Source organism: Mesoplodon mirus (genome assembly GCF_964341445.2).
Source record: "Mesoplodon mirus genome assembly, chromosome: 15".
In the NCBI taxonomy this organism is placed as follows: Eukaryota; Metazoa; Chordata; class Mammalia; order Artiodactyla; family Ziphiidae; genus Mesoplodon; species Mesoplodon mirus.
Genome location: NC_138991.1, coordinates 65,438,020 through 65,463,927, shown reverse-complemented (window position 1 = coordinate 65,463,927; position 25,908 = coordinate 65,438,020). Strand labels below are relative to the sequence as shown.

Sequence of the window (25,908 nt, the reverse complement as noted above, 5' to 3'; positions counted from 1 at the left end):
TCCTTGCCTGGTTTTGGTATCAAGGTGATGGTGGCCTCGTAGAATGAGTTTGGGAGTGTTCCTCCCTCTGCTATATTTTGGAAGAGTTTCAGAAGGATAGGTGTTAGCTCTTCTCTAAATGCTTGATAGAATTCGCCTGTGAAGCCATCTGGTCCTGGGCTTTTGTTTGTTGGAAGATTTTTTATCACAGTTTCAATTTCAGTGCTTGTGATTGGTCTGTTCATATTTTCTATTTCTTCCTGATTCAGTCTTGGCAGGTTGTGCATTTCTAAGAATTTGTCCATTTCTTCCAGGTTGTCCATTTTATTGGCATAGAGTTGCTTATAGTAATCTCTCATGATCTTTTGTATTTCTGTAGTGTCAGTTGTTACTTCTCCTTTTTCATTTCTAATTCTATTGATTTGAGTCTTCTTCCTTTTTTTCTTGATGAGTCTGGCTAATGGTTTATCAATTTTGTTTATCTTCTCAAAGAACCAGCTTTTAGTTTTATTGATCTTTGCTATCGTTTCCTTCATTTCTTTTTCATTTATTTCTGATCTGATTTTTATGATTTCTTTCCTTCTGCTAACTTTGGGATGTTTTTGTTCTTCTTTCTCTAATTGCTTTAGGTGCAAGGTTAGGTTGTTTATTCGAGATGTTTCCTGTTTCTTAAGGTGGGATTGTATTGCTATAAACTTCCCTCTTAGAACTGCTTTTGCTGCATCCCATAGGTTTTGGGTCGTCGTGTCTCCATTGTCATTTGTTTCTAGGTATTTTTTAATTTCCTCTTTGATTTCTTCAGTGATCACTTCGTTATTAAGTAGTGTATTGTTTAGCCTCCATGTGTTTGTATTTTTTACAGCTCTTTTCCTGTAATTGATATCTAGTCTCATAGCATTGTGGTCGGAAAAGATACTTGATACAATTTCAATTTTCTTAAATTTACCAAGGCTTGATTTGTGACCCAAGATATGATCTATCCTGGAGAATGTTCCATGAGCACTTGAGAAAAATGTGTATTCTGTTGTTTTTGGATGGAATGTCCTATAAATATTAATTAAGTCCATCTTGTTTAATGTATCATTTAAAGCTTGTGTTTCCTTATTTATTTTCATTTTGGATGATCTGTCCATTGGTGAAAGTGGGGTGTTAAAGTCCCCTACTATGATTGTGTTACTGTCGATTTCCCCTTTTATGGCTGTTAGTATTTGCCTTATGTATTGAGGTGCTCCTATGTTTGGTGCATAAATATTTACAATTGTTATATCTTCTTCTTGGATCGATCCCTTGATCATTATGTAGTGTCCTTCTTTGTCTTTTCTAGTAGTCCTTATTTTAAAGTCTATTTTGTCTGATATGAGAATTGCTACTCCAGCTTTCTTTTGGTTTCCATTTGCATGGAATATCTTTTTCCATCCCCTTACTTTCAGTCTGTATGTGTCTCTAGGTCTGAAGTGGGTCTCTTGTAGACAGCATATAGATGGGTCTTGTTTTTGTATCCATTCAGCCACTCTGTGTCTTTTGGTGGGAGCATTTAGTCCATTTACATTTAAGGTAATTATCGATATGTATGTTCCTATTCCCATTTTCTTAATTGTTTTGGGTTCATTATTGTAGGTCTTTTACTTCTGTTGTGTTTCTTGCCTAGAGAAGTTCCTTTAGCATTTGTTGTAAAGCTGGTTTGGTGGTGCTGAACTCTCTCAGCTTTTGCTTGTCTGTAAACGTTTTAATTTCTCCATCAAATCTGAATGAGATCCTTGCTGGGTAGAGTAATCTTGGTTGCAGGTTTTTCTCCTTCATCACTTTAAGTATGTCCTGCCACTCCCTTCTGGCTTGTAGAGTTTCTGCTGAGAGATCAGCTGTTATCCTGATGGGGATTCCCTTGCGTGTTATTTGTTGTTTTTGCCTTGCTGCTTTTAATATGATTTCTTTGTGTTTAATTTTTGACAGTTTGATTAATATGTGTCTTGGCGTATTTCTCCTTGGATTTATTCTGTATGGGACTCTCTGTGCCTCCTGGACTTGATTAACTATTTCCTTTCCCATATTAGGGAAGTTTTCAACTATAATCTCTTCAAATATTTTCTCAGTCCCTTTCTTTTTCTCTTCTTCTTCTGGAACCCCTATAATTCGAATGTTGGTGTGTTTAATGTTGTCCCAGAGGTCTCTGAGACTGTCCTCTGTTCTTTTCATTCTTTTTTCTTTATTTTGCTCTGCAGCAGTTATTTCCACTATTTTATATTCCACCTCACTTATCCGTTCTTCTGCCTCAGTTATTCTGCTATTGATCCCATCTAGAGTATTTTTTTTTTTTTTCTTTTTGCGGTATGCGGGCCTCTCACTGTTGTGGCCTCCCCCGTTGCGGAGCACAGGCTCCGGATGCGCAGGCCCAGCGGCCATGGCTCACGGGCCCAGCCGCTCCGCGGCATATGGGATCCTCCCAGACCGGGGCACGAACCCGTATCCCCTGCATCGGCAGGCGGACTCTCAACCACTGCGCCACCAGGGAGGCCCCCATCTAGAGTATTTTTTATTTCATTTATTGTGTTTTTAATCGATGCTTGATTCATCTTTAGTTCTTCTAGGTCCTTGTTAACTGTTTCTTGCATTTTGTCTATTCTATTTCCAAGATTTTGGATTTGGGAAATAGAATCTTGGATCATCTTTACCATCATTATTCTGAATTCTTTTTCAGGTAGAGTGCCTATTACCTCTTCATTTGTTAGGTCTGGTGGGTTTTTATCTTGCTCCTTCTCCTGCTGTGTGTTTTTCTGTCTTCTCATTTTGCTTATGTTACTGTGTTTGGGGTCTCCTTTTTGCAGGCTGCAGGTTCGTAGTTCCTGTTGTTTTTGGTGTCTGTCCCCAGTGGCTAAGGTTGGTTTAGTGGGTTGTGTAGGCTTCCTGGTGGAGGGGACTAGTGCCTGTGTTCTGGTGGATGAGGCTGGATCTTGTCTTTCTGGTGGGCAGGTCCACGTCTGGTGGTGTGTTTTGGGGTGTCTGCAGACTTTTTATGATTTTAGGCCACCTCTCTGCTAATGGGTGGCGTTGTGTTCCTGTCTTGCTAGTTGTTTGGCTCAGGGTGTCCAGCACTGTAGCCTGCTGGTCGTTGAGTGAAGCTGGGTGCTGGTGTTGAGATGGAGATCTCTGGAAGATTTTCGCCGTTTGATATTATGTGGAGCTGGGAGGTCTCTTGTGGACCAGTGTCCTGAAGTTGGCTCTCCCACCTCAGAGGCACAGCACTGACTCCGGGCTCCTCAATTTGGGATGATGTGTTGTCTATTCATGTATTCCACAGATGCAGGGTACATCAAGTTGATTGTGGAGCTTTAATCCGCTGCTTCTGAGGCTGCTGGGAGAGGTTTCCCTTTCTCTTCTTTGTTCTCACAGCTCCTGGGTCTCAGCTTTGGATTTGGCCCCGCCTCTGCGTGTAGGTCGCCGGAGGGCGTCTGTTCTTCGCTCAGATAGGACAGGGTTAAAGGAGCAGCCTCTTCGGGGACTCTGGCTCACTCAGGCCGGGAGGGAGGGAGGGGCACGGAGTGCGGGGCGAGCCTTTTGGGAGGTATGGGGTCTTCTGCCAGCGTTCAGTAGGTGTTCTGTAGGAGTTGTTCCACGTGTAGCTGTATTTCTGGTGTATCCATATTGTCTTGGTTACTGTAACTTTGTAGTATAGTCTGCAGTCAGGGAGTCTCATTCCTTCAGCTCTGTTTTTTTCTCTTAAGATTGCTTTGGCTAATTAATTAATTTATTTGGCTGTGTCGGGTCTTAGTTGTGGCATGCAGGATCTTTGTTGCAGCATGCGGGACCTTCATTGCAGCATGAGGGCTTCTCCAGTTGTGGTGCATGGGCTCCAGAGCGCGCAGCCTCAGTAGTTGTGATGTGTGGGCTCTGCAGTTGTGGCACGCAGGCTTACTTGCTCTGAGGCATGTGGGATCTTAGTTCCCCGACCAGGGATTGAACCTGTGTCCCCTGCATTGGAAGGCAGATTCTTAACCACTGGATCACCAGGGAAGTCCCTTAAGTATAGTTTTAATATTTGTTCTTTGCTTTGATTTTTCTTCTGAGGGACTTCTAATATCCATATATTAGATCTTCTTTGCCTTACTTCAGTATTTGTCAGTTTCCCTTAAATCCTTTTTACCTTTCTATTCATTTGTTTCTTAAGAACTTTGTTGAAGTATAACATATATACCAAAAAATTCATCCATTTAAAATGTACAGTTTGTGAATTTTAGCAAATTTATAGTCATGCCCTTCACCTCAGCCTAGTTTTACAACATCTCTGCACCCCAGAAAGATCGCTTGTGCTGTTTGCAGTCAACCCTTGCTTCTACCCCAGAATCCCAGGAAACCACTGAGCTCTGTAGGTTTGTCTTTTCTGAAAATTTTCTGTAAGTGCAAAGATATAATTTGTAGTCTTTTGTGCCCGGCTTTTTATCTAGCAGAATGTCTTTGAGGCTCTTTCATATTGTATGTGTGTCAGTATTTCATTCCTTTTCGTGGCTGAAGAGTAGTCCATTGTATGGAGGGACCACATCGTGTTTATCCGTTCCTCAGCTGGTGGACATCTGGGTTGCTGCTGCTCTTTGGCTGTTTTGAATAATGCCGCTTGCTGTAAACATTTGTATACACGTCTTTGTTTGGACCCACGTTTTCTGTTCTCTTGCGAAGATCCCTAAGAGTAGAGTTTCTGTGTTGTGTGGTTGGCCCTGGTTTTCCAGATTTCCCAGACCATTTCCCACCCTTCCTGGCAGCGTCGGAGGTTCCTGTGCCTCCACTTCCTCGGCAACACTTGCTGTTGTCAGTTGTCTTCATTACAGCCGTTTATGGTTTCAGTTTGCATTTCCCTAAGGACTCAGGATCTTGACCATCTTTTCATGTGCTTATCAGCTATTTATATATCTTGTTTGATGAAATGTCTGTTTAAATCTTTTGCCCATTAAAACGAATTGTGTTCGTCTTCTTGCTGAATTTTAAGATTTCTTTATACCTTCTGGATGCAAGTCCTTTATGAGATATATGATTTGCAAACATTTTCTCCCAGTCTGTGTCTTTTAGTTATACTAATGGTGTCTTTTTTTTTTTAATCTTTATTTATTTAATTAATTTATTTTAGGACTCTTCATTGCGGTGCGCGGGCCTCTCATCATGGTGGCCTCTCCCGTTGTGAAGCATGGGCTCCAGGCGTGCGGGCCTCAGTAGTTGTGCCACACGGGCTCAGTTGTGGCACACGGGCCCAGCCGCTCCACGGCATGTGGGATCCTCCCGGACCAGGGCTCGAACCCGTGTCCCCCGCACTGGCAGGCGGACTCCCAACCACTGCGCCACCAGGGAAACCCGTCTTTTTTTTTTTAATTAATTTTTATTGGAGTATAGTTGATCTACAGTGTTGTCTAAGGGTGTCTTTTAAGAGCAAAAGTATTAAATTTTGATGAAATCCAGTTTATACTTACAAATAGAAACTTATCTTCTTTTTGGAGAGTTTCATTCTCTGGAACATCATGTGTGAATTATCCCACTTTTTATTATTTCTGATGTCCAGGGTCTACTTGCTGGAGTCAGTTTTACTAAGGCCTCTGCACGGCTGGGGTCCCTGTCAGGATGGGCAGGTCTGTGCTGTGCATAGCGCCTGGATCCTGACTGCAGTAATGCCTAAAACTTCAGCACACTCAAGAAGCATGGCTTTTGGCCTGAGAGCAGGGTCTTATTCCGTGGTTCGTGGTTCATGGTTCTGGGCACTGTTGGCAGTATCTCCCCAGATGCCACCTGTGCCCTGGCTGGAGCTGTTGCTGGCACTCCAGTCAGAGGACCCGATGGCCCTTACTTTCAGCACTGCCCCTTGCAAGCCGCCTGCTTCTCTGAATGTGGTGAGATGTCACATGCACGACCCCGCCACCACCCGAAGTGTGAAGGCTCCGATAACATTCTCACTTGGCCATTGCAGGTGAAGGACTTAACGAGGTACTTGGATCCCAGTGGGCTCGGCGTGATTAGTTTCGAAGACTTCTACCGAGGGATCACAGCGATCAGAAATGGAGGTCAGTCACCCCACCATGTGCTTCTGTCGCCTCACCCCTTCCTCAGCCCCCTCCCTCAGCCCCCTACCCCCCGATTAGTGACCCTCACTCCTCAGGCTCCCTTTGCTGAGCTTCACAGCCTCCTCCTCCTTAGAGCCCCTGAAACATCCCAGGTTTCAGGAGGCCCTCTCTCCCACCTCGTTCTTTGCTCCTCATGCATTGTCCTCCAGAATTCACTGACTCAGCTACTTATTTGTAATGTTAGAAGTCTACTGCCCCTTCCCCCAGAAGTTTTTTTTTTTAATACTTATTTATTTATCTGGTTGCACCAGGTCTTAGTTGCAGCAGCCTGGCTCCTTAGTTGCAGCTCCAGGGCTCCTTTAGTTGTGACTTGCTGGCTTCTTAGTTGCAGCACATGGGCTCCTTAGTTGCGGCTCGGGCTCCTTAGTTGTGGCATGCATGTGGGATCTAGTTCCCTGACCAGGGATCGAACCCAGGCCCCCTGCATTGGGAGCATGGAGTCTTATCTGCTGTGCCACCAGGGAAGTCCCCAGAAGTTGTTTTTTTTAATGAAAACTTCCAAACGTACAAAAACATTGCAAGACTTACACAGTGAACACCCACACGTGTGTTTGCCATCCACAGTCTGCAGGGAACATCTTCCTGCGTTTGTGTCATTATATATCATATATCCACCCATACATCTGTCCAACAATCCATCTTTTTTTTTTTTTAATGGGATGCATTTTAGACAGGTATACTGCCATACACTCCCCCAAACACCTTGTCCTGGGTATCAGTCATTACTTAGAGTTCAGTATTCGTTTGCAGTCTTATTTTGAGTCAAAATTTACCTTTTGTGAATGCACAAATCTTGTGTGCCCTTCTGTGAATGTTGATGTTCTCCTGCTGGGATGCAGACCCCTGCCCAGAGCCTTACTGCCCCCGGAGACAGCTCCCTGCCGGCCTTCCAGTGATCCCCTCCCTCCTGCCGGCATCTCCTTGGCTGGTTCTGTCAGCATGGATTAGCCTTGCCTCTCGTGGACGTCACATAAATAAACCATTGGCCGCACTCCTGTGTTGTGCTCGCCCGCGTGTGATGCTTGCGACTCACCCGTGCTGCCGCGTGTCAGGGCACTCTTCCCGTGTGGAGCTGTGCTCGCCTGCATGCCTATGCAGTTTGTCTGTCCGCCCCCCAGGTGATGGACAGTAATATGTCTCCAGTTTGGGGCCGCAATGAATGAACCTTCTAGTGACGCTGGGGTCCAAGTCTTTGTGTGGACAGTGTTGTCATGGCTTTGGAGCCTGTGCCCAGGGATGGGATGGCTGGTTGCGTGCTGGCTGTGAGCTTAGTTTCGTACAGAACTGCCAGAGCGAACATTTCACACTCTCACCGGTTGCCCATATGCTGTCCTTTTAAATAAAATCCCAAAGCTCTGAATAGAGCTTTCCTTCTCATTCCCCATCTGTGGCCACGTGCTGGGGTGAGGGTGGTGAGAGGTCCCAGTCGCAGGCTCGTTCCCTCCTCCTGCTCTTGGCAGAGGAAAAGGAGGACGTGCAGACCTGGGCAGGGCCATCAGTTACCTGATGGGGCTGGGTCAAGGGATGCACTTGGGTCTTATCAGCAGTTGTTGGTAGTGTCATCTGTCTTGTCTGTCCCTGTCCCCAAGTTATTGCCTAGCAGTGTCACGTGGGCAAGGTTTCCTAAACCCCAAGTCCCCGCTGGCTCTTTCTCCTGGTCAGTCTGCATGCACGCCGTCTGAGGCCCTGCACAGCCTGGGGACCCCACGCGAGCGCAGCACATGGCGAGGCTATGTAGCTGCCCTCAGTGTGGTGGGTGGGCCGGGCTGGAGGACCGCACCGGCCAGCTCTGGGCTGGCAGCCCTCTCTGGGGGCCGGCTGGCGCGAGGCTGGTCTTGGTTGGGGGCAGTCCCAAGGCCCGTGTGGTGAGTTGGGTAGTACCACCCAGAGGTCGTACTGGGGGTGGGGTGGGCGAGGTGAACCCTGGGCTCCAGGCTGAGAGTCCGCAGGCGGAGGCTTCGTGCCTGTGTCTGGATCTGTGTAACCAGTGGGTTGTAGTCCTTCAGTGATTTTTTGGAGGTTAGGTGTGCGGTTAAAACAGAAAGTTGTTTAAAACTTCATCCCTTGGACAAAATTTTTTGGTGGCTTCATGCAAATTTTTGCTTCTCTACCTCCAGTGTGTCTTGGTGCTTCCTGGTATGGTGTGCTCACCGCCCCACAGCAGGCACCCAAGCCAGGCCTTCGGGAAGGTCACCGGGGCCACCACAGGCACGCCCAGGACGCGGGGGGCTGGCTTGTCCGCCCACAGCTTCCTCGATTAACCTTTGGGAAACTCTAGGTGTAGGCTTTTTTCTCTTAGCTTTTAACAAACCAGTGTGATTTTTTCTTTGACTCATCAATTATTTTAAACAATTTCTAAATGTATTTTAAGATCTTGTCAATAATTTGAACCTAATCATGTGTGTGATAGTCAGAGAATGAGATCTCTGTGCTGTGCCTGGAGTTTGAGGTCTGCCATGTGACTGGTTTTCACGCATGTGCCACGTGTGCTTGAGAGCTTCCCGCTGGGTCCGTGGGTGTCCGGACCCAGTGGGGCTGGAGCCGCCGCGCTGGGCTGCCTGGTCTCAGTCCCGGGGGTCAGTAAGGAGATCACATGTCCCGGAGGAGGTGGCTCCGTGGGGTCTTGTCTTCAGCAGCTTCATTTCACCTTCACCCTATGCGATGGGTTGGCCGCAGGTTGGCGGTGATGGGAGCCAGGGCCCCAGGACTGGTGGGTCGTTGGAGAAGGCTTTGCAGCTCTGCCCGAGGGCTTGGGGGTGGGAGGGTGGTGGGTGTATAGGGGTCAAGCCCAGGACACCAGCAAGCAGTCACTCATGCCAGGAAAAACAAGACGTGGAGTAAGAGGAAAATGTGCTTCTGGAATACTCTCGGCCAGAGGGGGTCAGTGTTTATGGGGTCACAGTAATTAAACAAATTGAATATTCAGGTAAGCAGAGACTAAGCCATTTTGTGGGGAAGACGGTGCTAAAGCCCCTGAGTGCTCTACTGGGACGTCAGCAGAACATTCTAGAATTTAAGAACTTATGGGAATTGCTGGGACACTTGGCCTGACATGAGCCAGGCTAGGCATGCTGCTGTCCACCCTCAGCCCATGGCCTCGGGGGGAGTGGTGTGGACCACTCCCTGGGGTGACCACGGAGCAGCTGCTGGCCACGGGGCACCTTCCAGCCAGGGCCAAGACTGGGCTTTCTCTGAAGGGTCAAGGCCCCTGGTCGTGGGCAGGAAGGAGCCCAGGACAGTGGCCAGCGAGAGATGGTGCCGGGGCTATCTGTGTGGCTCTGAGGCCCTCTCTGAGCCTCTCTGAGCCCACGTTCCTGATTCTGTTGCTGGGCAGTGGCTGCTCTGTTCTGATAGGCCCACAGGTGACAAGAAACAGAGCAAGCTCAGCTGTAGGAATTCCTGGGGGGTCGTGACCTAGGGGGTCCCAACCCTGGGCCTCAGGAGTCAGAATGTGCTCCCTGGAAAACTCATGACCAGGCGGGCACGACCCAGTGCACTGTCAGAGCTCTTCAGCCACCAGCCCGTCAGGCCCCGGCGTGGGAGCAGAGTGACCCCCATCTTTTGAGCCGGAGGGGTGCCAGCTACTGTCCCCGAGGCTGTCCCCTGGTTGCACGTGTCTCGAAGTTTCGTGTGCATAGATTTATCAACCTGGTGAGAGAAGATGGTTGTCTGAGAATGTCTTGTCTCCTGGGTCCTGCTTGTCCCTTGTGGTCAGCCTTCCACCTGGTGCTGAGATGGGGCTCGCCACACCCCTCCTCCCTCCCTGCCTTGGCCTGGGCCCTTCCACCTGCAGCTGGGGGCCCTCCTGTCATCACTTCCTGCTGAATCAGAGCCTCCAGGTCAGGACTTTTTTTTTTTTTTTTTTTTTTAATAGATTTATGTTTTTGGCTGCGTCGGGTCTTGTGGCACGCAGGATCTTTCGTTGCGGTGCGCGGGCTTCTCTCTAGTTGTGGCACATGGGCTTAGTTGCCCCACGGCATGTGGGAATCTTAGTTTCCCGACCAGGGGTCGAACCAGTGTCCCTTGCATTGCAAGACTGATTGTTAACCACTGGACCACCAGGGAAGTCCCCAGGTCAGGACAACTTGGTGAAAGTTCCGCCTCTGGGGCCCACACACATCACTGAGTCTCATTATTTTTGCATTCCTTTTTGGTAACATTTCCACTGTAATTAAAAATAAAAGCTTCTTAGGCTGTCCCAGAGTTAGCCTGAATGCTCCAGGAAGTGGTGCTGTGATTCTTCAGTGGCACGAATATTCTGGAACAGCAGCGTCCCACGCGGTGGTGTGGGAGGGTGAGGCTCGGTCTCAGCGTGATGCCACACTGCAGCTGGTGTCCCCCGCCCCAGTTTAGCCTATGCAGAGCAGACTCCACTCCTGAAGTGTGTGCCAGAGGGAGCAGAGAGGGTGGGGGGTGGGAGGCAGGGTTGGTCAGGGGCCCAGCCTGGCCAGCAGATAGGGTGGGGTCCTCGGGTGGGCAGGCTAAGGGGAGGCTGCCGTGATGAGAGCTTGAATCAGGCAGACGAAGGGGCTGCGGCTGTGGGAGGGGGCAGCTGAGACCTGTCAGGGCCATTGGCTTTGCCAAGAGGACCATTCCAGGCTCAGGGACACAGCACCCGTGGAGCTGGCTTTCTAGTGGAGGACAGCCCGGACAACCCCGGGAAGTGATGGGATTCGGGGGACGGTGAAGCTGGGGGCACACAGGTCTCCCAGAGAGCATCTGGGAAGGGGACCTGGGGCCACGCTGCACATTTGGGGCTGCAGGAAGGCCAGGGGGCTGGGCTGGGCAGCTTGGGTGCCTCAGGAGACTTAGCCTCTTCTGGAGTGGGCAGTGCTGGTGGGGACGCCCCTCCCCACACAGTGGGTGAACTGCTGGGTGGGTCAGGGCTGTGCGCCCTGCTTTTCCTTTTTTTTGTTTTTCTTGTGTGTGGTGTTTTTTTTTGGGGGGTCTCGCTTCTTGTGGGATCCCAGTTCCCCAACCAGGGATTGAACCCAGGCCCTGGCAGTGAAATTGCGGAGTCCTAACCACTGGACTGCCAGGGAAATCCCCCTGCTTCTCCTTTTTTTTTTTGGTAATTTGACATCATCATTTAACTTTTGTTAGGAATGGAGAGTGAAAATAAAATTAGAATGAAAACAAGTCAGAGATGATTTTGAAATTGTTAACTCGGAGCATGATCACCTGAACTGCTTTCAGCCAGAGCTCACCTCACGTCTTCCTGCTGGCACGCCTGCCATGGCCATGGTCGGCCTGTCGTGTCTGTCAGGCTTCCGTTCTGCGTCTGGGAGTGGAGCGCTAACTTCGTGTACTGACCCAGTTTTGCAGAGGAGCGCAGGAGTCCTCGCCACAGGCCTCGTTTCAGGAATAGAATGAAATCAAGGGGGGTTGTTACAAATGGGCCGTTGCTCTGGCTCATCCCCCACCCCCAGGCTCTGGAAGAATAAGATAAATAAACAGTAAAAACTGATACTTAATTGAGAAAATTGATAGAAGAACCATATTTAGTTCCCATCGAGATTGTAGAAATGCGACCTGTGTTCACATGTTCCTCCACTGCATGGGGCAGGACCCACCCCTGGAATCTGAGCACATGTCCACTGTGGCTAAGATGATTGGCTGCTTTCTGAGAGTTTTGAATTCTCTGTTTCAGTTTTTGGAAGTGCAGGCAAGACTTAACATTTGAAAATGGAAAGATAGGCAGAGTCAGCCTAGCGCTTTACAGCTTTGCGCCTGGGTAAGTGGTCCTCTTCCTTCCCTGCCCCAGACACCAAAGGCTTCCGTCCACAGTCACCCTCTCCCCATGGTTCTGCCATAGTTCACCTGCATCAAAGACCAGGCCTCCAATGAGGGGCTGCAGGGCTGTGGGCTGGCGTGGTGGGCAGCGAGCATGGGGTCCAGGTCCAGGTCCATCCTGCCATGCTCTGAGGCTCCTTCACTCCAGCCACTGTCTGAGCTACACTCCCATGGAGAAAACGGTACAAAGCAACAGCAGCAAAAGTACCTGTGATTCCCTTTTTTGTTTTTTTACATCTCTATTGGAGTATAATTGCTTTACAGTGGTGTGTTAGTTTCTGCTTTATAACAAAGTGAATCAGTTATACATATACATATGTTCCCATATCTCTTCCTCTTGCATCTCCCTTCCTCCCACCCTCCCTATCCCACCCCTCCAGGCGGTCACAAAGCACCGAGCTGATCTCCCTGTGCTATGCGGCTGCTTCCCACAAGCTGTATACCTTACGTTTGGTAGTGTATATATGTCCATGCCATTCTCTCGCTTTGTCACAGCTTACCCTTCCCCCTCCCCATATCCTCAAGTCCATTCTCTAGTAGGTCTGTGTCTTTATTCCTGTCTTACCCCTAGGTTCTTCATGACACTTTTTTTTTTAATTCCATATATATGTATTAGCATACGGTATTTGTCTTTCTCTTTCTGACTTACTTCACTCTGTATGACAGACTCTAGGTCTATCCACCTCATTACAAATAGCTCAATTTCGTTTCTTTTTATGGCTGAGTAATATTCCATTGTATATATGTGCCACATCTTCTTTATCCATTCATCCGATGATGGACACTTAGGTTGTTTCCATCACCTGTGATTCTTAAGACGGAAGCAGCCAAAGGGCTTTTGCAGTCTTGAATTTGGAGCAGCATCTCACAGCTACTGAACGTGTAAACGTTTGAATCTGCTTGATTGTCGAGGGGAAGCATGATTATTCTGTTCAAATTGAGAGCTCTTCAAAAACAGGACATAGCCACATGTCCGGCCACTGAGGGGTCCAGCAGCGTCCATCCCCCCCCCAGACTGTCCTGTGACCCCAAGCCTCAGAGCCCAGCTGTGGGCGTGGTGTCCAGATGCCAGAGAAGAGCGTCCTCTGGCTAAGGAGGCCGTTGCTGACCCTTCAGAGTCCTTTTCCCAGGAGCATCAGGAGGCTTGCTGGTCCACTTGGCCCTCAAAGGCCTCTACTCCATACAATTAAGTGACTGATGTTTTGTTAGGTCACGTGAAACACACTCAACAAGGAACTGATGTGTTTGAGTAGTCACTGCTGTGATCTGTGTTGTGGATTTTCCTCACCACGCAGTCCTCTGTGCTCTGTGGATACCACCTGGGACACCAACTCCCCAGGTGCCCGGGTCACCCTCCCTCCTGTCTGACTTGACTGCAAATCGAGAGTTCCCACAACTTCCTCTGCAGGTGTGATAATTTGCTAGAATGGCTCATAGAACCCAGGGAGGCGCTTTACTTACTGTTACCAGTTCATTATAAAGGGTATTATGAAGGTTACAAATGAACAGCCAGGTGAAGAGGTATATGGGGCAGGGTCTGGCATGGAGAGGTTTCTGTCCCCATGGAGTTTGGGATGTGCCATCCTCCTGGTATCTGAGTGTGTTCCCAACCCGGAAGCTCCCCGAACCCCTTCATTTGGGGTTTGTGTGGAGGCTCCATTACACGGGCAAGACTGTTTAATCCCTGGCTGTTGGAGATAGCTGCGTCTCCAGCCCTTCCCCATCCTGGGAGGTCAGAGGTCAGGAGTGGGGCTGAAAGTTCCCCTGGCAACCAGCCCCCATCCTCAGAGTCACCTCACTGGTGTGAACCCAGGTAAGGCTGAAAGGGGCTTGTTATGAATAAAAGATGCTCCTTTCACCCCTGCACTCAGGAAATCCCTGGGGTTTTTGGAGCTCTGTGCCAGGAACCAATGGAGACAAAGACCAAATAAATATTTCTTATGATATCACAGTAATGAAGCAGCTTCAGGCAACATAGGCGTCTTGCATGCTCTTTGGGACCGGCTATGCCCTGACATTGCCTAGAGGCCGTGGGAGCAGAGCTTTTCCTGTAGAAGGGCCGCTGCTGTGGGCTCATGTTTGAGAAGTGGGGTCTCTGGTGCTGACGTCAGCGTTATCCAGCATGAAATGATAGCGTTTCCTTCAAACTTATTATAAAATAAAATGTATTGTAGAAGGTAAAGTTAAGTAAAAAGGGAGAAAATAAAAGCTGCCATGGGTCCAGCACCTTGGACAGATGTTATCACACTGACACCTCCCCAGACAAGACAGATTCTTTAAAACGTGGAGTGTGGGACTTCCCTGGCGGTCCAGTGGTTAGGACTCCACGCTTTCACTGCCAAGAGCCTGGGTGCAGTCCCCGGTTGGGGAACTAAGATCCCGCAAGACGCCTGGCGTGGCCAAAATAAATAAATAAAACGTGGAGTCTGGCCCAAAGCCTTGTTTCCCCGGGGCTGCACTGCTTGCCTCCTTCCCCCGGGGTTTCTCATGGCCAGTCTAGGTCCCGCTCACGTCCACCACGCACACACCTTCCCGCTTGACCTCTCTGGGGATACTCTGGGCCACCTGCTGAGCCGGGTCTTCTTTCTCTAGCAGATCCCGAAGGCCAGCTCTGCAGCATCACGCCTGCCCCCGACGAGGAGCCGCCAGCCTGCCCCGAGGAGTTTGATGACTTCGTTACCTTTGAGGCAAGTGGTCTTCCCAGGAGAGCTGAGCGGGCATCTGACAGATACACGCTGTCTTCCTCATGTAACCTAAATCCTGCTTCACTCGTTGGTGCCCACAAATTTTTTTTTTTTAATAGATCTTTACTGGAGTATAATTGCTTCACAATACTGTGTTAGTTTCTGTTGTACAACAAAGTGAATCAGCCATATACATACATATGTCCCCATATCTCGTCCCTTGTGAGCCTCCCTCCGACCCCTCCCTATCCCGTCCCTCTAGGTCATCGCAAAGCACTGAGCTGATCTCCCTGTGCTATGCTGCTGCTTCCCACTAGCTATCTATTTTACATTCGGTAATGTATATATGTCGATGCTACTCTCACTTTGCCCCAGCTTCCCCCTCCCACCCCGTGTCCCCAAGTCCATTCTCTGTGTCTGTGTCTTTATTCCTGCCCTGCAACTAGGTTCATCAGTACCTTTTTTTTTTTTTTTAGATTCCATATATATGCATTAGCATACGGTATTTGTTTTTCTCTTTCTGACTTAACTTCACTCTGTATGACAGGATCTAGGTCCATCCGCCTCACTACAAATAACTCAATTTCGTTTCTTTTTATGGCTGAGTAATATTCCATTGTATATATGTGCCACATCTTCTTTATCCATTCATCTGTCGATGGACATTTAGGTTGTTTCCATGTCCTGGCTATTGTAAATAATGCTGCAGTGAACATTTTGGTACATGTCTCTTTTTGAATTATGGTTTTCTCAGGTATATGCCCAGTAGTGGGATTGCTGGGTCATATGGTAGCTCTATTTTTAGTTTTTTAAGGGACCTCCATACTGTTTTCCATAGTGGTTGTATCAACTTACATTCAGCAGTGCAGGAGGGTTCCCTTTTCAGCACACCCTTTCCAGTATTTATTGTTTGTAGATTTTTTTGATGATGGCCATTCTGACCGATGTGAGGTGATACCTCATTGTAGTTTTGATTTGCATTTCTCTAATAATTAATGATGTTGAGCATCTTTTCATGTGCCTCTTGGTCATCTCCACGGCTGTTTCTGTGGGGAATGCCATGAAGGGCAGGCAGGCAGGGCTCATTCTGACACTGGTGGGGGCGCTGTGGTTGGTGGGCGTCTGCTCACCCTGCTGTGCACCCGGGGCTGGTGGCCTGTTGTCAGCAGAGGGACAGGCTCTCCTGTGACATTGCTGTCCCCTTCTGCCAGACTGCCAAGCAAGGCCAGAGCACGGGCTCCTTTGTGAAATGAAGAGCTTCTGAGAGTCCCTGTGAATGGTAACACCCCACAAGATCCCACTGCCCTCCTCTGTGTCTCTGTAGCTTGTTCCCTGCTCTGAGAAACTGCCCAGGTATTAGTCACCCCTCAGATGACACAGGTTCACTTCCTGACTGTCTCTCACTTCTGCCAGCACAGGCCTCCAAGCCACCTGGGAGCGTTCACCCCTCACAGCTTTGTCCCAGAGTCCCACCTGGGCCTGAGCCCCTGAGGGCAGGGACCACCCCACCTTGTGTTCCCCATTCAGCAACAGCTGGTGTGTTCATTCTGTGTGTGGCCTGGTGGTGCCAGGCCCAGTCCTGGTACATGGAGGCCAAGTGCCCAGCTGGGACGTGTGCTGGCTGTGAGGCATGGTGTGGCCGGGTAGGGCTGAGGGTGTGCAGGACCCTGACGTGTCAGCTGTCAAGTCAGCTGCCAGACCCCGAGACTGTGGGATGGCGAGGCGTGGAAGGCTCTGTGTGGAACGACACACCTTGAACTTCCCAGAAGTGCAGCTAGGCCACGGGGGAGCCTGCTCTTCTTGTTCAGAGCGTCTAGAGAACCCCGTCTCCTCACTTAGTGGTCGGCCAGCAACAGACCTCTCCTGCCCGTTGACACACCAGCACACACTTACCATCAGTGTCGTCCATTTCGTTCTCTCGTATGTCCATGGCGTTATAGTGATTCTTTGTACTTTATGTGTATGTGGGTGTCATGGGTTGAATGGTACCCCCAAAAGGTACATCGGAACCTGTGAATGTGACCTTATTTGGGAAAAGGGTCTTTGCAGATCTCGTTAAGTTAAGGATCTCAAGATGGGATCATGCTGGGTAGAGTGGGCCCTGAATCCAGTGACCAATGTCGTTTGAAGAGAAAGGGAGATGACACACGGGGGAGAAGGTGGTATGAAGACGTGGGCAGAGCTGGAGGAGCACGGCTACCAGCCGAGACATCCCCTAGCCACCAGGAGCTGGACGAGGCAGGAAAGGTCCTCCTCTGGAGCCTCAGGAAGAATTCAGCCCTGCTGACACCTTGATTTCCAACTTCTGGCCTCCAAGTCTCTGAAAATATATTCCTGTTGTCTTAAGCCACCAGTTTATGGTACTTAGAAATTGGCAGCCCTTGGACTTCCCTGGTGGCACAGTGGTTAAGAATCCACCTGCCAATGCAGGGGACACAGGTTCGATCCCTGGTCTGGGAAGATCCCACATGCCGCGGAGCAACTAAGCCCGTGAGCCACAACTACTGAGCCCACGTGCTACAGCTACTGAACCCTGCGTGCTCTAGGGCCTGCGTGCTGCAACTACTGAAGCCTGTGTGCCCAGAACCCATGCTCCGCAACAAGAGAAGCCACTGCAATGAGAAGCCAGTGCACCACAACAAATAGTAGCCCCCGCTTGCCGCAACTAGAGAAAGCCCACATGCAGCAACGAAGACCCAATGCAGCCAAAGGAAAAAAAAAAACACCAAAATTTAAATTAAATTAAATTTAAAAAAGAAAAAAGAAATTGGCAGCCACAGGGAACTAATACAATGAGTTTTGTTACTCAGGATAGTAAAAGGCATCAACACATTTGATCCAAAAGTGTGAGGCCCGCTGACGCTGGGGCTGCCTCCTGAAGCCTGGGAGGAGCAGGCTTGGGGTGCTATCTGACCGCTGGCTCCTGTCCTCTGCAGGGTGGACCCCCCTGGCATCCCATAAGTGTGGCCCTCCCACCTTTTTTTTTTTTTCTGTATGCGGGCCTCTCACTGTTGTGGCCTCTCCCGTTGCGGAGCACAGGCTCCGGACGCGCAGGCTCCGTGGCCATGGCTCACGGGCCCAGCCACTCTGCGGCATGTGGGATCTTCCTGGACCGGGGCACGAACCCGTGTCCCCTGCATCGGCAGGCGGACTCTCAACCACTGCGCCACCAGGGAAGCCCGAAAGCTGTTTTTTAAAAAGCTTTTGAATCGTGTAATCCCAGTAAGTCCCATAACAATATGAGTGAAGATTATGTGTATTATATCCAATACCACATCTGGAGACCCTCTGCTGGCGATCTTCAGAGATAAATAAGCCTTTTGTTGAACACTTTCTGGCTGGGCACACAGCAGTGCTGGTCAGGGTGCACTATGCAGTAACACTTGGTGGATTGCTGCTCCCGAGTCCTTTCCTGCAGGGGACGCTTTGGGGGACCCGTGACTTCCGGTGTTTGACTGAGCATCCCTTTGGCCCCAGCTTGTAGGAGAGCTCTCAGGAGAAAGTTTTAAAAAAAAAATTTGGGGGCTCACCACATGGCTTGTGGGATCTTAGTTCCCTGAGTAGGGATTGAACCTGGGCCCTCGGCAGTGAAAGCGCGGAGTCCTAACCACTGGGCATCCAGGGAATTCCCCAGGAGAAAGTTTCTGATTCTTTTCTCCCCAGGAGAAAGTGGTGATTCTGAGAAGGGGAAGGGCGGGGCGGTGAATGAGGGTTGTCGCTGACGTTCTGGGAATGAGAAGAAGGTTCCGGGTCTGAGAGTCTGAGCGAGGTGGAGGGCAGACTGGCAGAGGACCTGATGCCCGCGGGGACGTGCGTGTGTCGGGACTTCTAGAGGGGTGATGCGAAAGTCACAGAGAGCAGGCGCCAGCGGAACGATAAGCATGGTCTCTGCTGTGCCTTCTCCGGCCCTCCCTTCTCCAACTCTTGGCCTTAATAAGATGATGGAGAAATAGGTCTTTTGTTCAGACTCTTATCAGAAAGGTTAGAAAATCAAGAACAAAAGCCGCTCTGTTTTGAGATCTGACTATGAAAAGCCCAGCAAGCACTTCCTGAACTTTGCCCCCCTTGCCAGCTAGCGCAGCGGGTTTAATGGAGCATATCTGGGAGCGGGTTAAACTCCTTCCGAGACAGTGATGTACCTTCAGGTGGACACACAGGTTTTGCAGAACCTCAGCACAATGGGCAAATAGAAGGCCGCTGGAAGCTGACGACCGGTCTGGACAGAGTCCCCAGCGCTCCAATTCCATGGGAAGGCTGTCTCCATGAGCGCGCCCTTCCTGGAGCTGGTGTGAGGAGCCAGGCCCTGGCCAGGCTGGCATCTAAGGGTAAGAGGAGGCTGGACACCAGCCACGGTCTGCCCAGCAGCTTGTTCCCCTTGGAGGGACCATGACCGGACAGCGAGGGCCCCAGGCAGGCCTGGGTGCCCTTGAGCCCCTCACTGACGGCCGTGAGCACGGGCTTCCTTGCCCACCCGCTGACCCAGCGTTTGTTAACCAGTGAGGAAACACAGCCAAGCTTTCTAATGTGCACTTTGATTTCCACATGAGCTTATCCTAACATGTAATTTGTAATCATTTTTAAGTTGGCGGCATAGACGGTGGGCTGGCAAAGCGAGGTCCTGTCTGGCGGCACATGGGGGCCGCTGGGGTGCTTCTCTGAGCCCTCGGTGTTCCTCCAGTGGACCACGCTCACAGACAGTTTTCTGCCCTCTTAAAAGGCAGGTGTTCACCCACCTGCCCTAGAAAACTATCTGGCTTGCTGAAATTTATTCAGGACAGCCTGGACTTCAGGGGGTGAGCAGGTGGGCAGTGTCTGTGAAACGAGCTGGCCCCGTCCTCCCAGTCCCCTTGGCCCTCCCTGGGGTCCTCTTGGAGCCTCTGGGCCTCCTGCCCCTGGGCTGCTCTGTGTGCCCCGGGGCCAGGCTTGCTTTAGGAATGAGGATGGAAGGTGGGCATGTCTGCTTGCGAGGTGTGGGCGCAGTCGGGTTTGCATGGCATCTGCCTCGTCCTGCACTGTGAGGAACTACTTCCACCCTGAACTGTTCTCCAGGCCCCAGAGAGGGTTCCGGCTGCAGCCCGGCCTCAGCAACATGACTGCGGGTGAGGTCAACAGGCCTGAGCTCCGGGCCTCCCCCCGCACCGAGCTGGCCAGCGCTTCTGCGCACCCCGCTGCCTTCGAGGACCTGGGGCCACACTGGCCAGAGGAGCCTCTGCTGGAAGTGGCGGTGGTCGGCTGTCTAAACGCTGACCTCAAGAGTCACGTTCTGTCCCCTACAAGAAGCCATCTCTGAGACCCCCAGTCCAAGTCCTGGGTGTGTGGGCCCTGCCTGCTTCTGGGTCGAGGGCGAGCAGAGGGGAGGGGAGGGCTCTGGGCAGCTGTCCCTCGGCCCAGGAGCAGCGGGTCCAGCCTCGCACATGGAGGAGCCTGCCTGGCTCAGACAGTGTCCCTACCTGCAGGCTGAGCCCAGAGCCACCTGCTTGGTGGTGAGGAGAAGGAGAGTGGGGGCCTCTTGAAAGGATTTCCTGATTTCAGATTTTGAAGTGAACGCTCTTTGTGAATTACTTAGTTGCCTGAGATTCCAAGGAATATCGGGTTTTCCCTTGGAAATAAGGAGCGTCATGGAATGCCTGCAGTAGGTACCTTGGGTGCCTTCCCTCCTTCATTCTGTCCTATGTGCAGGACGTGGGGGTTGCACCACCTATGACACGTGAGCCCCGGGCTTTCAGGCTCTGTTCTCGCACCTGCCTGTGTGATCTCTGTCTTGAGTGGTTGCGACCTCTTGAGATCAACACTGCAGCCCCTGATCTACAAATGAGGCAGCACAGCTCGGACGCTCGAGAGCCCGGGCTGGGGTCACACAGCTGGTGGACAGCAGACCGAGGATGGGCCCTGGGTCTCCATCAGGCGCAGGCGCGGAGACAGCCGTCAGGGGCCCTCTTGCCCCCCCCCCCACCTCATCTTGTGACACCAGAGCCCGAGGACAAAGTGCACCGTCTCCAGTTGCTTCTCTGAATTCTTACTTGTTTGCAAATTGTTAACCTCAGACTCTTTTGAGCATGAAAGGTTGGCTACTTCTCCTAACCAATGAAGTTGCACTTCAGTTAAAGCTGAGATTGTAAATTGAAAATGGCCTGTTTAATGGTTCTTCAGTTTTAAGTTCATTTGGACAATCCACAAATATCTACTGTCTGCTGTACGCCCAGCCCTGTGCTCGGTACTGGGTCCACAAGAGTAAAAACAAAGATGTGTTTAGTGGGAAAGTAGACCTTTTTAAAATTAATTAATTAATTAATTAGTTTATTTTTGGCTGTGTTGGGTCTTCGTTGCTGCGCGCGGGCTTTCTCTAGTTGCAGAGAGCAGGGGCTACTCCTCGTTGCAGTGCGCAGGCTTCTCATTGCGGTGGCTTCTCTTTGTTGCAGAGCACGAGAGGGCTCTAGGCGTGTGGGCTTCAGTAGTTGTGGCATGTGGGCTCAGTAGCTGTGGCTCATGGGCTCTAGACCGCAGGCTCAGTAGTTGTGGCGCATGGGCTTAGCTGCTCTGTGGCATGTGGGATCTTCCCGGACCAGGAATCGAACCTGCGTCCCCTGCATTGGCAGGTGGATTCTTAACCACTGTGCCACCAGGGAAGTCCGGGAAAGTAGACATTTAACCAGCAAACATAATTGGTCAAATAATTGATGAGTTCGTATTTTGAGGTTAGACCACGTAATTGAATTTCAAAACAATAGCTTGCACGTACAGAGCAGATATTGATGGGGACTTTTTATTTATTTATTTATTTATTTTTTATTTTTTATTTTTTTTTTGCAGTACGCGGGCCTCTCACCGTTGTGGCCTCTCCTGCTGCGGAGCACAGGCTCCGGATGCTCAGGCTCAGCTGCCATGGCTCACAGGCCTAGCCGCTCTGCGGCATGTGGGATCTTCCCAGACCGGGGGCATGAACCCGTGTCCCCTGCATCGGCAGGCGGATTCTCAACCACTGCGCCACCAGGGAAGCATGATGGGGACTTTTTAAAAGGCATAGTCTTACATTATTGAACATTAGTTCCTGGAGTAGAATTCATTCCAGTGCTGGAAAGCCACAAAACGGGCTGTTCTGGCATGTATCCTGTGATGTTGGGATACTTTGTGTCCGTTTTAGGCATATTTCTATAACTGAGTTTAAAAATCACTCCAGTCATTTTTTCTGCTCTTGAACATGGGCCTGTTTTTCATTTTTGAAAATACTGAAGTGTTTTGTAACCTACTGCTTCTGCTTAGAAGTATAGTAGGGACATCTCCCATGTGCAAGCTCCCCCTCCACAGGGTCCTTTCCCGGGCCCCGGGACTGACTCTTGGCTCTCTCTCCTAGGCCAACGAGGTGACAGACAGTGCATACATGGGCTCCGAGAGCACCTACAGTGAGTGTGAGACCTTCACGGATGAGGACACAGGCACCCTGGTGCCCCCTGAATGCCTGGACGCCACGGAGGAGCCCGGCCACGGCGCCCTGCTGCTGCTCCCGGGCAGGTCTGTTCCTAGCTACATGGCCCGGGGCTGATGGCAGATGGGGTCATGGTGGGGTTCATGTTGGGTGATCCAGAGGGGAGTGTGAGCCTGCAGAGGGCTGCGGTCCTGGGAAGAGCCTGTGCCCAGCTGACCGTGCAGCCTCCGTCAGGAGGTGCTCCTCTGTACAGATAGGAATCCTAGGAGAAAACGTTCGCTTAATCTTTTGGATTTTGTCATCACAATTCTTATGACCCAGGGCGAGACACACTTCAAACGTCTTCATCTTTATGGCACCCTGACTCCACGCTTTTGAGGACAGTGAGGGGGAAGGGCCGGCTCAGAGAGGCCAGGTGCCAGGTGGCCCATGTGGGCCCAGGTGATGGCTGGCAGTTCTGCCCTGGACTCCCCAGGAGGCCTTGAAACTGGAATTTTGCTTATTTTTATTTCGTTTCATTTCTTGTTTGGCCCCTGCAGAGCTTCTGTTTTTCCTCCCTAATTGAAGACGGTGTGCCTGTCCCAGGCACCAGCCCTCCCGCCACCCCCCCCGCCCCGTCACTGGCTCCTTCCCTGGTACCCTGGCTCATGGTTTGTTCCTCACTCAAGGGTCATCACACAGTGTGTATCCTTTCTCCAGCTGGCTTCTCCCACTTGGTATTGTGGCTGTGAGGTTTATCCGTGTATGTGTGCACCGTTGTGAGTGGTTTATTCTGGTTATTATTGAGTGTTCCACTGTGTGAATGCCCGCAGCTTCCTAATTTCCTGTCAGTGGGCATTGGGGCATTGGGTTTGCTCACAGTTTTGGTTTCATGAGTAAAGCTGCTGCATGTAAGCATCACGTCTTTTGGTGGCCGGGATTGTTCCTTGGTGGCGTAGGGCGCACCTGGGGCACAGGCTCCTCTGTAAGGGTTACTGCAGGTCAGACACTTACAGGTGGGGTTTGGTAGCTCCCTGCCTGCCAGCCGCCTGCGGGTTCCAGCTGCTCTCCATTCTCGCAACGCCTGGCATCCTCCGCTTCTTCACGCCTCTTGTCTGAGGACGCGCAGAGCAGGTGGTCCTCACTTGGGTTTCCCAGGTGCTGACGGGGGCAGTGCCTTTCTTGCACTGGCTGCCCACGTGGAGACCCTCTCCTGTGCGGTGCCTGTTCCAGGCTTTCGCCCCTTTGTTGATTGCAGGACTCTGCAAGCTTTTCCGTAGAGGCCAGATAGTAAACAGGCTCGTGGCCCGATGGTCCCAGCACTGCTTCTCAGCTCTGCGTCGGCTGCCTCTGCGGATACAGGCGGTGGGTGGATCTGGCCTCCCCGGGTCCCGTGGGCCGTCTTTTCCTCCGTCTTCAATTGTGGGAGCTCTTCCTCTGTCTCAGGGGACTCCTTTGTCCTGGGTGTGTTGCAGGCATCTTTTTCCCCCTCTGCAGGTCATCTTCTCACTTCCCTGGGGTGTCTGAGAACAGACGTTTTTAATTCTACTGTAGTCCAGTGTATCTGTTTGTCTTTTGTGGTTAGCACGTCTGTGTTCTGCTGCAGAGATCTCTGCTTACTCCACATCACTGTGACGTTTACTTCTGCTTTTCTGTAAAGCTTTGTTGTTTTGCCTTTGTTTTCAGCTCTTTCATCTCCCCGTAAGGGAGTTTTTGTGCATGGTGCGAGGCAGGGGTCATTTTTCCTGTATAGATGTCCATCGGCTCAGGCTCGGTTTTGAAGCTCCCTCCTTCCTCACTGCCCCACAAGGTGGCCGAGTGCATGGGCTGTGCTGGACGCCCTGCTTGGCCCTGTGTGCCCTGTGCAGGTCAGCACCGCTTAGTCCTTCTGCTCCAGGTTTGTTGCCCGCCGGTCCTGCCGTTCAACCCCCCCCATGTGCACCCTCCAGCCTCGCTCTATAAGGCTGCGTTGGCACCTTTGGCCTTCACATTTCCATGTGGATTTTATATAGATTCAGCTTGTTAGTCTCTGGAAAAAAGTACCTGCTGGGATTTGGGTTGGGATTTTGCTGGATCTGTAGATTATTTGGGCAGAACCAACATCTTGTCCCTATGGGTCTCCCAGTCTTTGAACATAGTTTATTGCTCCATTTATTGGGGTCTTTCCTTGATGGCTGTGGTGTGCGGTGACCGTCTGGTGGGGAAGGGGGCGTCGTGCGTGCACGTTTGGCCTTTGGGCTCTGTTGGGACTGGAGGAACACCTTCCAGGGCCACCAGGGGCCAAGCCCAGCGTGTGGAGATGGGAGCCCAGAGTGGCTTTCAGTGACCAAGGAGGGAGGTGTGAGGGTAGAATGCATGGGGCTGGGGATGCCACGTTCGCTGTAGCTTCCTGATCAGTACTTTTTTTTTTTTTTTTTAAGAATTTATTTATTTATTTATTGGCTGCATTGGGTCCTTGTTGCTGCGTGCGGGCTTTCTCTAGTTGTGGTGAGCGTGGGCTACTCTTCGTTGCGGTGCGCAGGCTTCTCATTGTGGTGGCTTCTCTTGTCGCAGAGCACGGGCTCTAGGCACACGGGCTTCAGTAGCTGTGGCTCAAAGGCTCTAGAGCGCAGGCTCAGTAGTTGTGGCACTTGGGCTTAGTTGCTCCGCGGCATGTGGAATCTTCCCAGACCAGGGCTCGAACCCATGTCCCCTGTATTGGCAGGCAGATTCTTAACCACTGTGCCACCAGGGAAGCCCCTGATCAGTATTTTTTAAGGTAATAAGGTAAGTTCTTTTAAATTTCTTTAAATATTTATTTATTTATTTGGTTGCACTGGATCTTAGTTGTGGCTCGTGGGCTCCTTAGTTGTGGCTCACGGGGTCCTTAGTTGTGGCATGTGGACTCTTAGTTGCGACATGCATGTGGGATCTAGTTCCCTGACCAGGGATTGAACCTGGGCCCCCTGTATTGGGAGCGTGGAATCTTAACCATTGCACAACCAGGGGAGTCCCTAAGTTTTTTAAATTCAATTTGGGTCAAGTAATCAAAGTTGAAGTGTCAAATCTGGGAAACCATTATGAGGTCTTAGTTTTTCTCTGGAAGTTTCTAGGCTCTGGGCTGTTTTGCTGCTTAAGCAGCGACTTGCCCTCAGGATTCGTTGAAGTCACGTTGGTGTCAAATGAGAAAATCTTGAATTGCCGCGAGGTTGCCAATTATAATCTAAAGTCACCCGTTTTCTGTCGATGCGGTGCGTGACGGCTGCGTGGTCTGCCCCGGGTCCCCAGCACCAAGTGCGCATCCCCTCTGACACGAGGACAGGCGCTGGGCTCCTCGCCGCCCACGAGCGTCCACGTCCAGCCCGTGAAGGCTGCGCATGGTCCTTCTCACTTTGGGGGCAGCTTCCTCTCCTGGGGTCTGGGCACGTGGATCCACGAAGCAGCTCATCTACAGAAGCAGAAAGCAGCTTAGTGTGAAATGGTGTCTGTCGGAAGGAATCATTTCTTCCTGTCTCTGTGTGAGAAGGTGAGGGCTGGTAGCAGGCGGGCGGCAGTCAGACTCAGACATGCTCTTCAGAGAGCAGTCGGACGTCCCGAGACCATTGGGGTCAGGTGCCTCGGGGAGCTTGTGCTGCGTGTCGTGCGACTGTGGGTCTGGGCAGTGGGCGGAGACTGACCCCTCCTGACTACCAGGCCTGCCCCTCTGAGGGGCAGCTCCTGCACCTGCTCACAGGATCTCAGGGGTTGGGGGGGTCCGTGGTGAGGTGGTGGCCCAGCCCTGGGGCGGGGAGCACCTGCCATGTGCCCAGGGTGCAGCAAACACCAGATTCGAAGGCTTACTATGACACAAGGACATAGATAATATAAAGATCTTGTTTTGGAAGTGATGATTTTGGGTATGTTGGGCCAAGTGAAATACATTGTTAAAGTCAGTTTCACCTGCGCATTTACCTTCCCTAGTGTGGCTGTTAGAACA

General features: G+C 50.8%; 1 protein-coding gene across 4 annotated transcripts in view; it reads left to right on the top strand.

Moving 5' to 3' along the window:
- Window positions 1-25,908, top strand: part of RAB11FIP3 (RAB11 family interacting protein 3) — an 86,655-nt gene that overhangs the window by 41,733 nt on the left and 19,014 nt on the right. For 2 of the 4 annotated variants that reach the window (XM_082644100.1, XM_082644097.1), the window contains exons 2-4: window positions 5,921-6,014; window positions 14,463-14,554; window positions 21,903-22,060. In XM_082644100.1, the coding sequence (XP_082500226.1) occupies window positions 5,921-6,014; window positions 14,463-14,554; window positions 21,903-22,060 (344 nt within the window). Of the gene's footprint in view, window positions 1-5,920; window positions 6,015-14,459; window positions 14,555-21,902; window positions 22,061-25,908 lie in introns of all 4 variants that reach the window. The other 2 variants (XM_082644099.1, XM_082644098.1) reach the window with 1 other exon arrangement.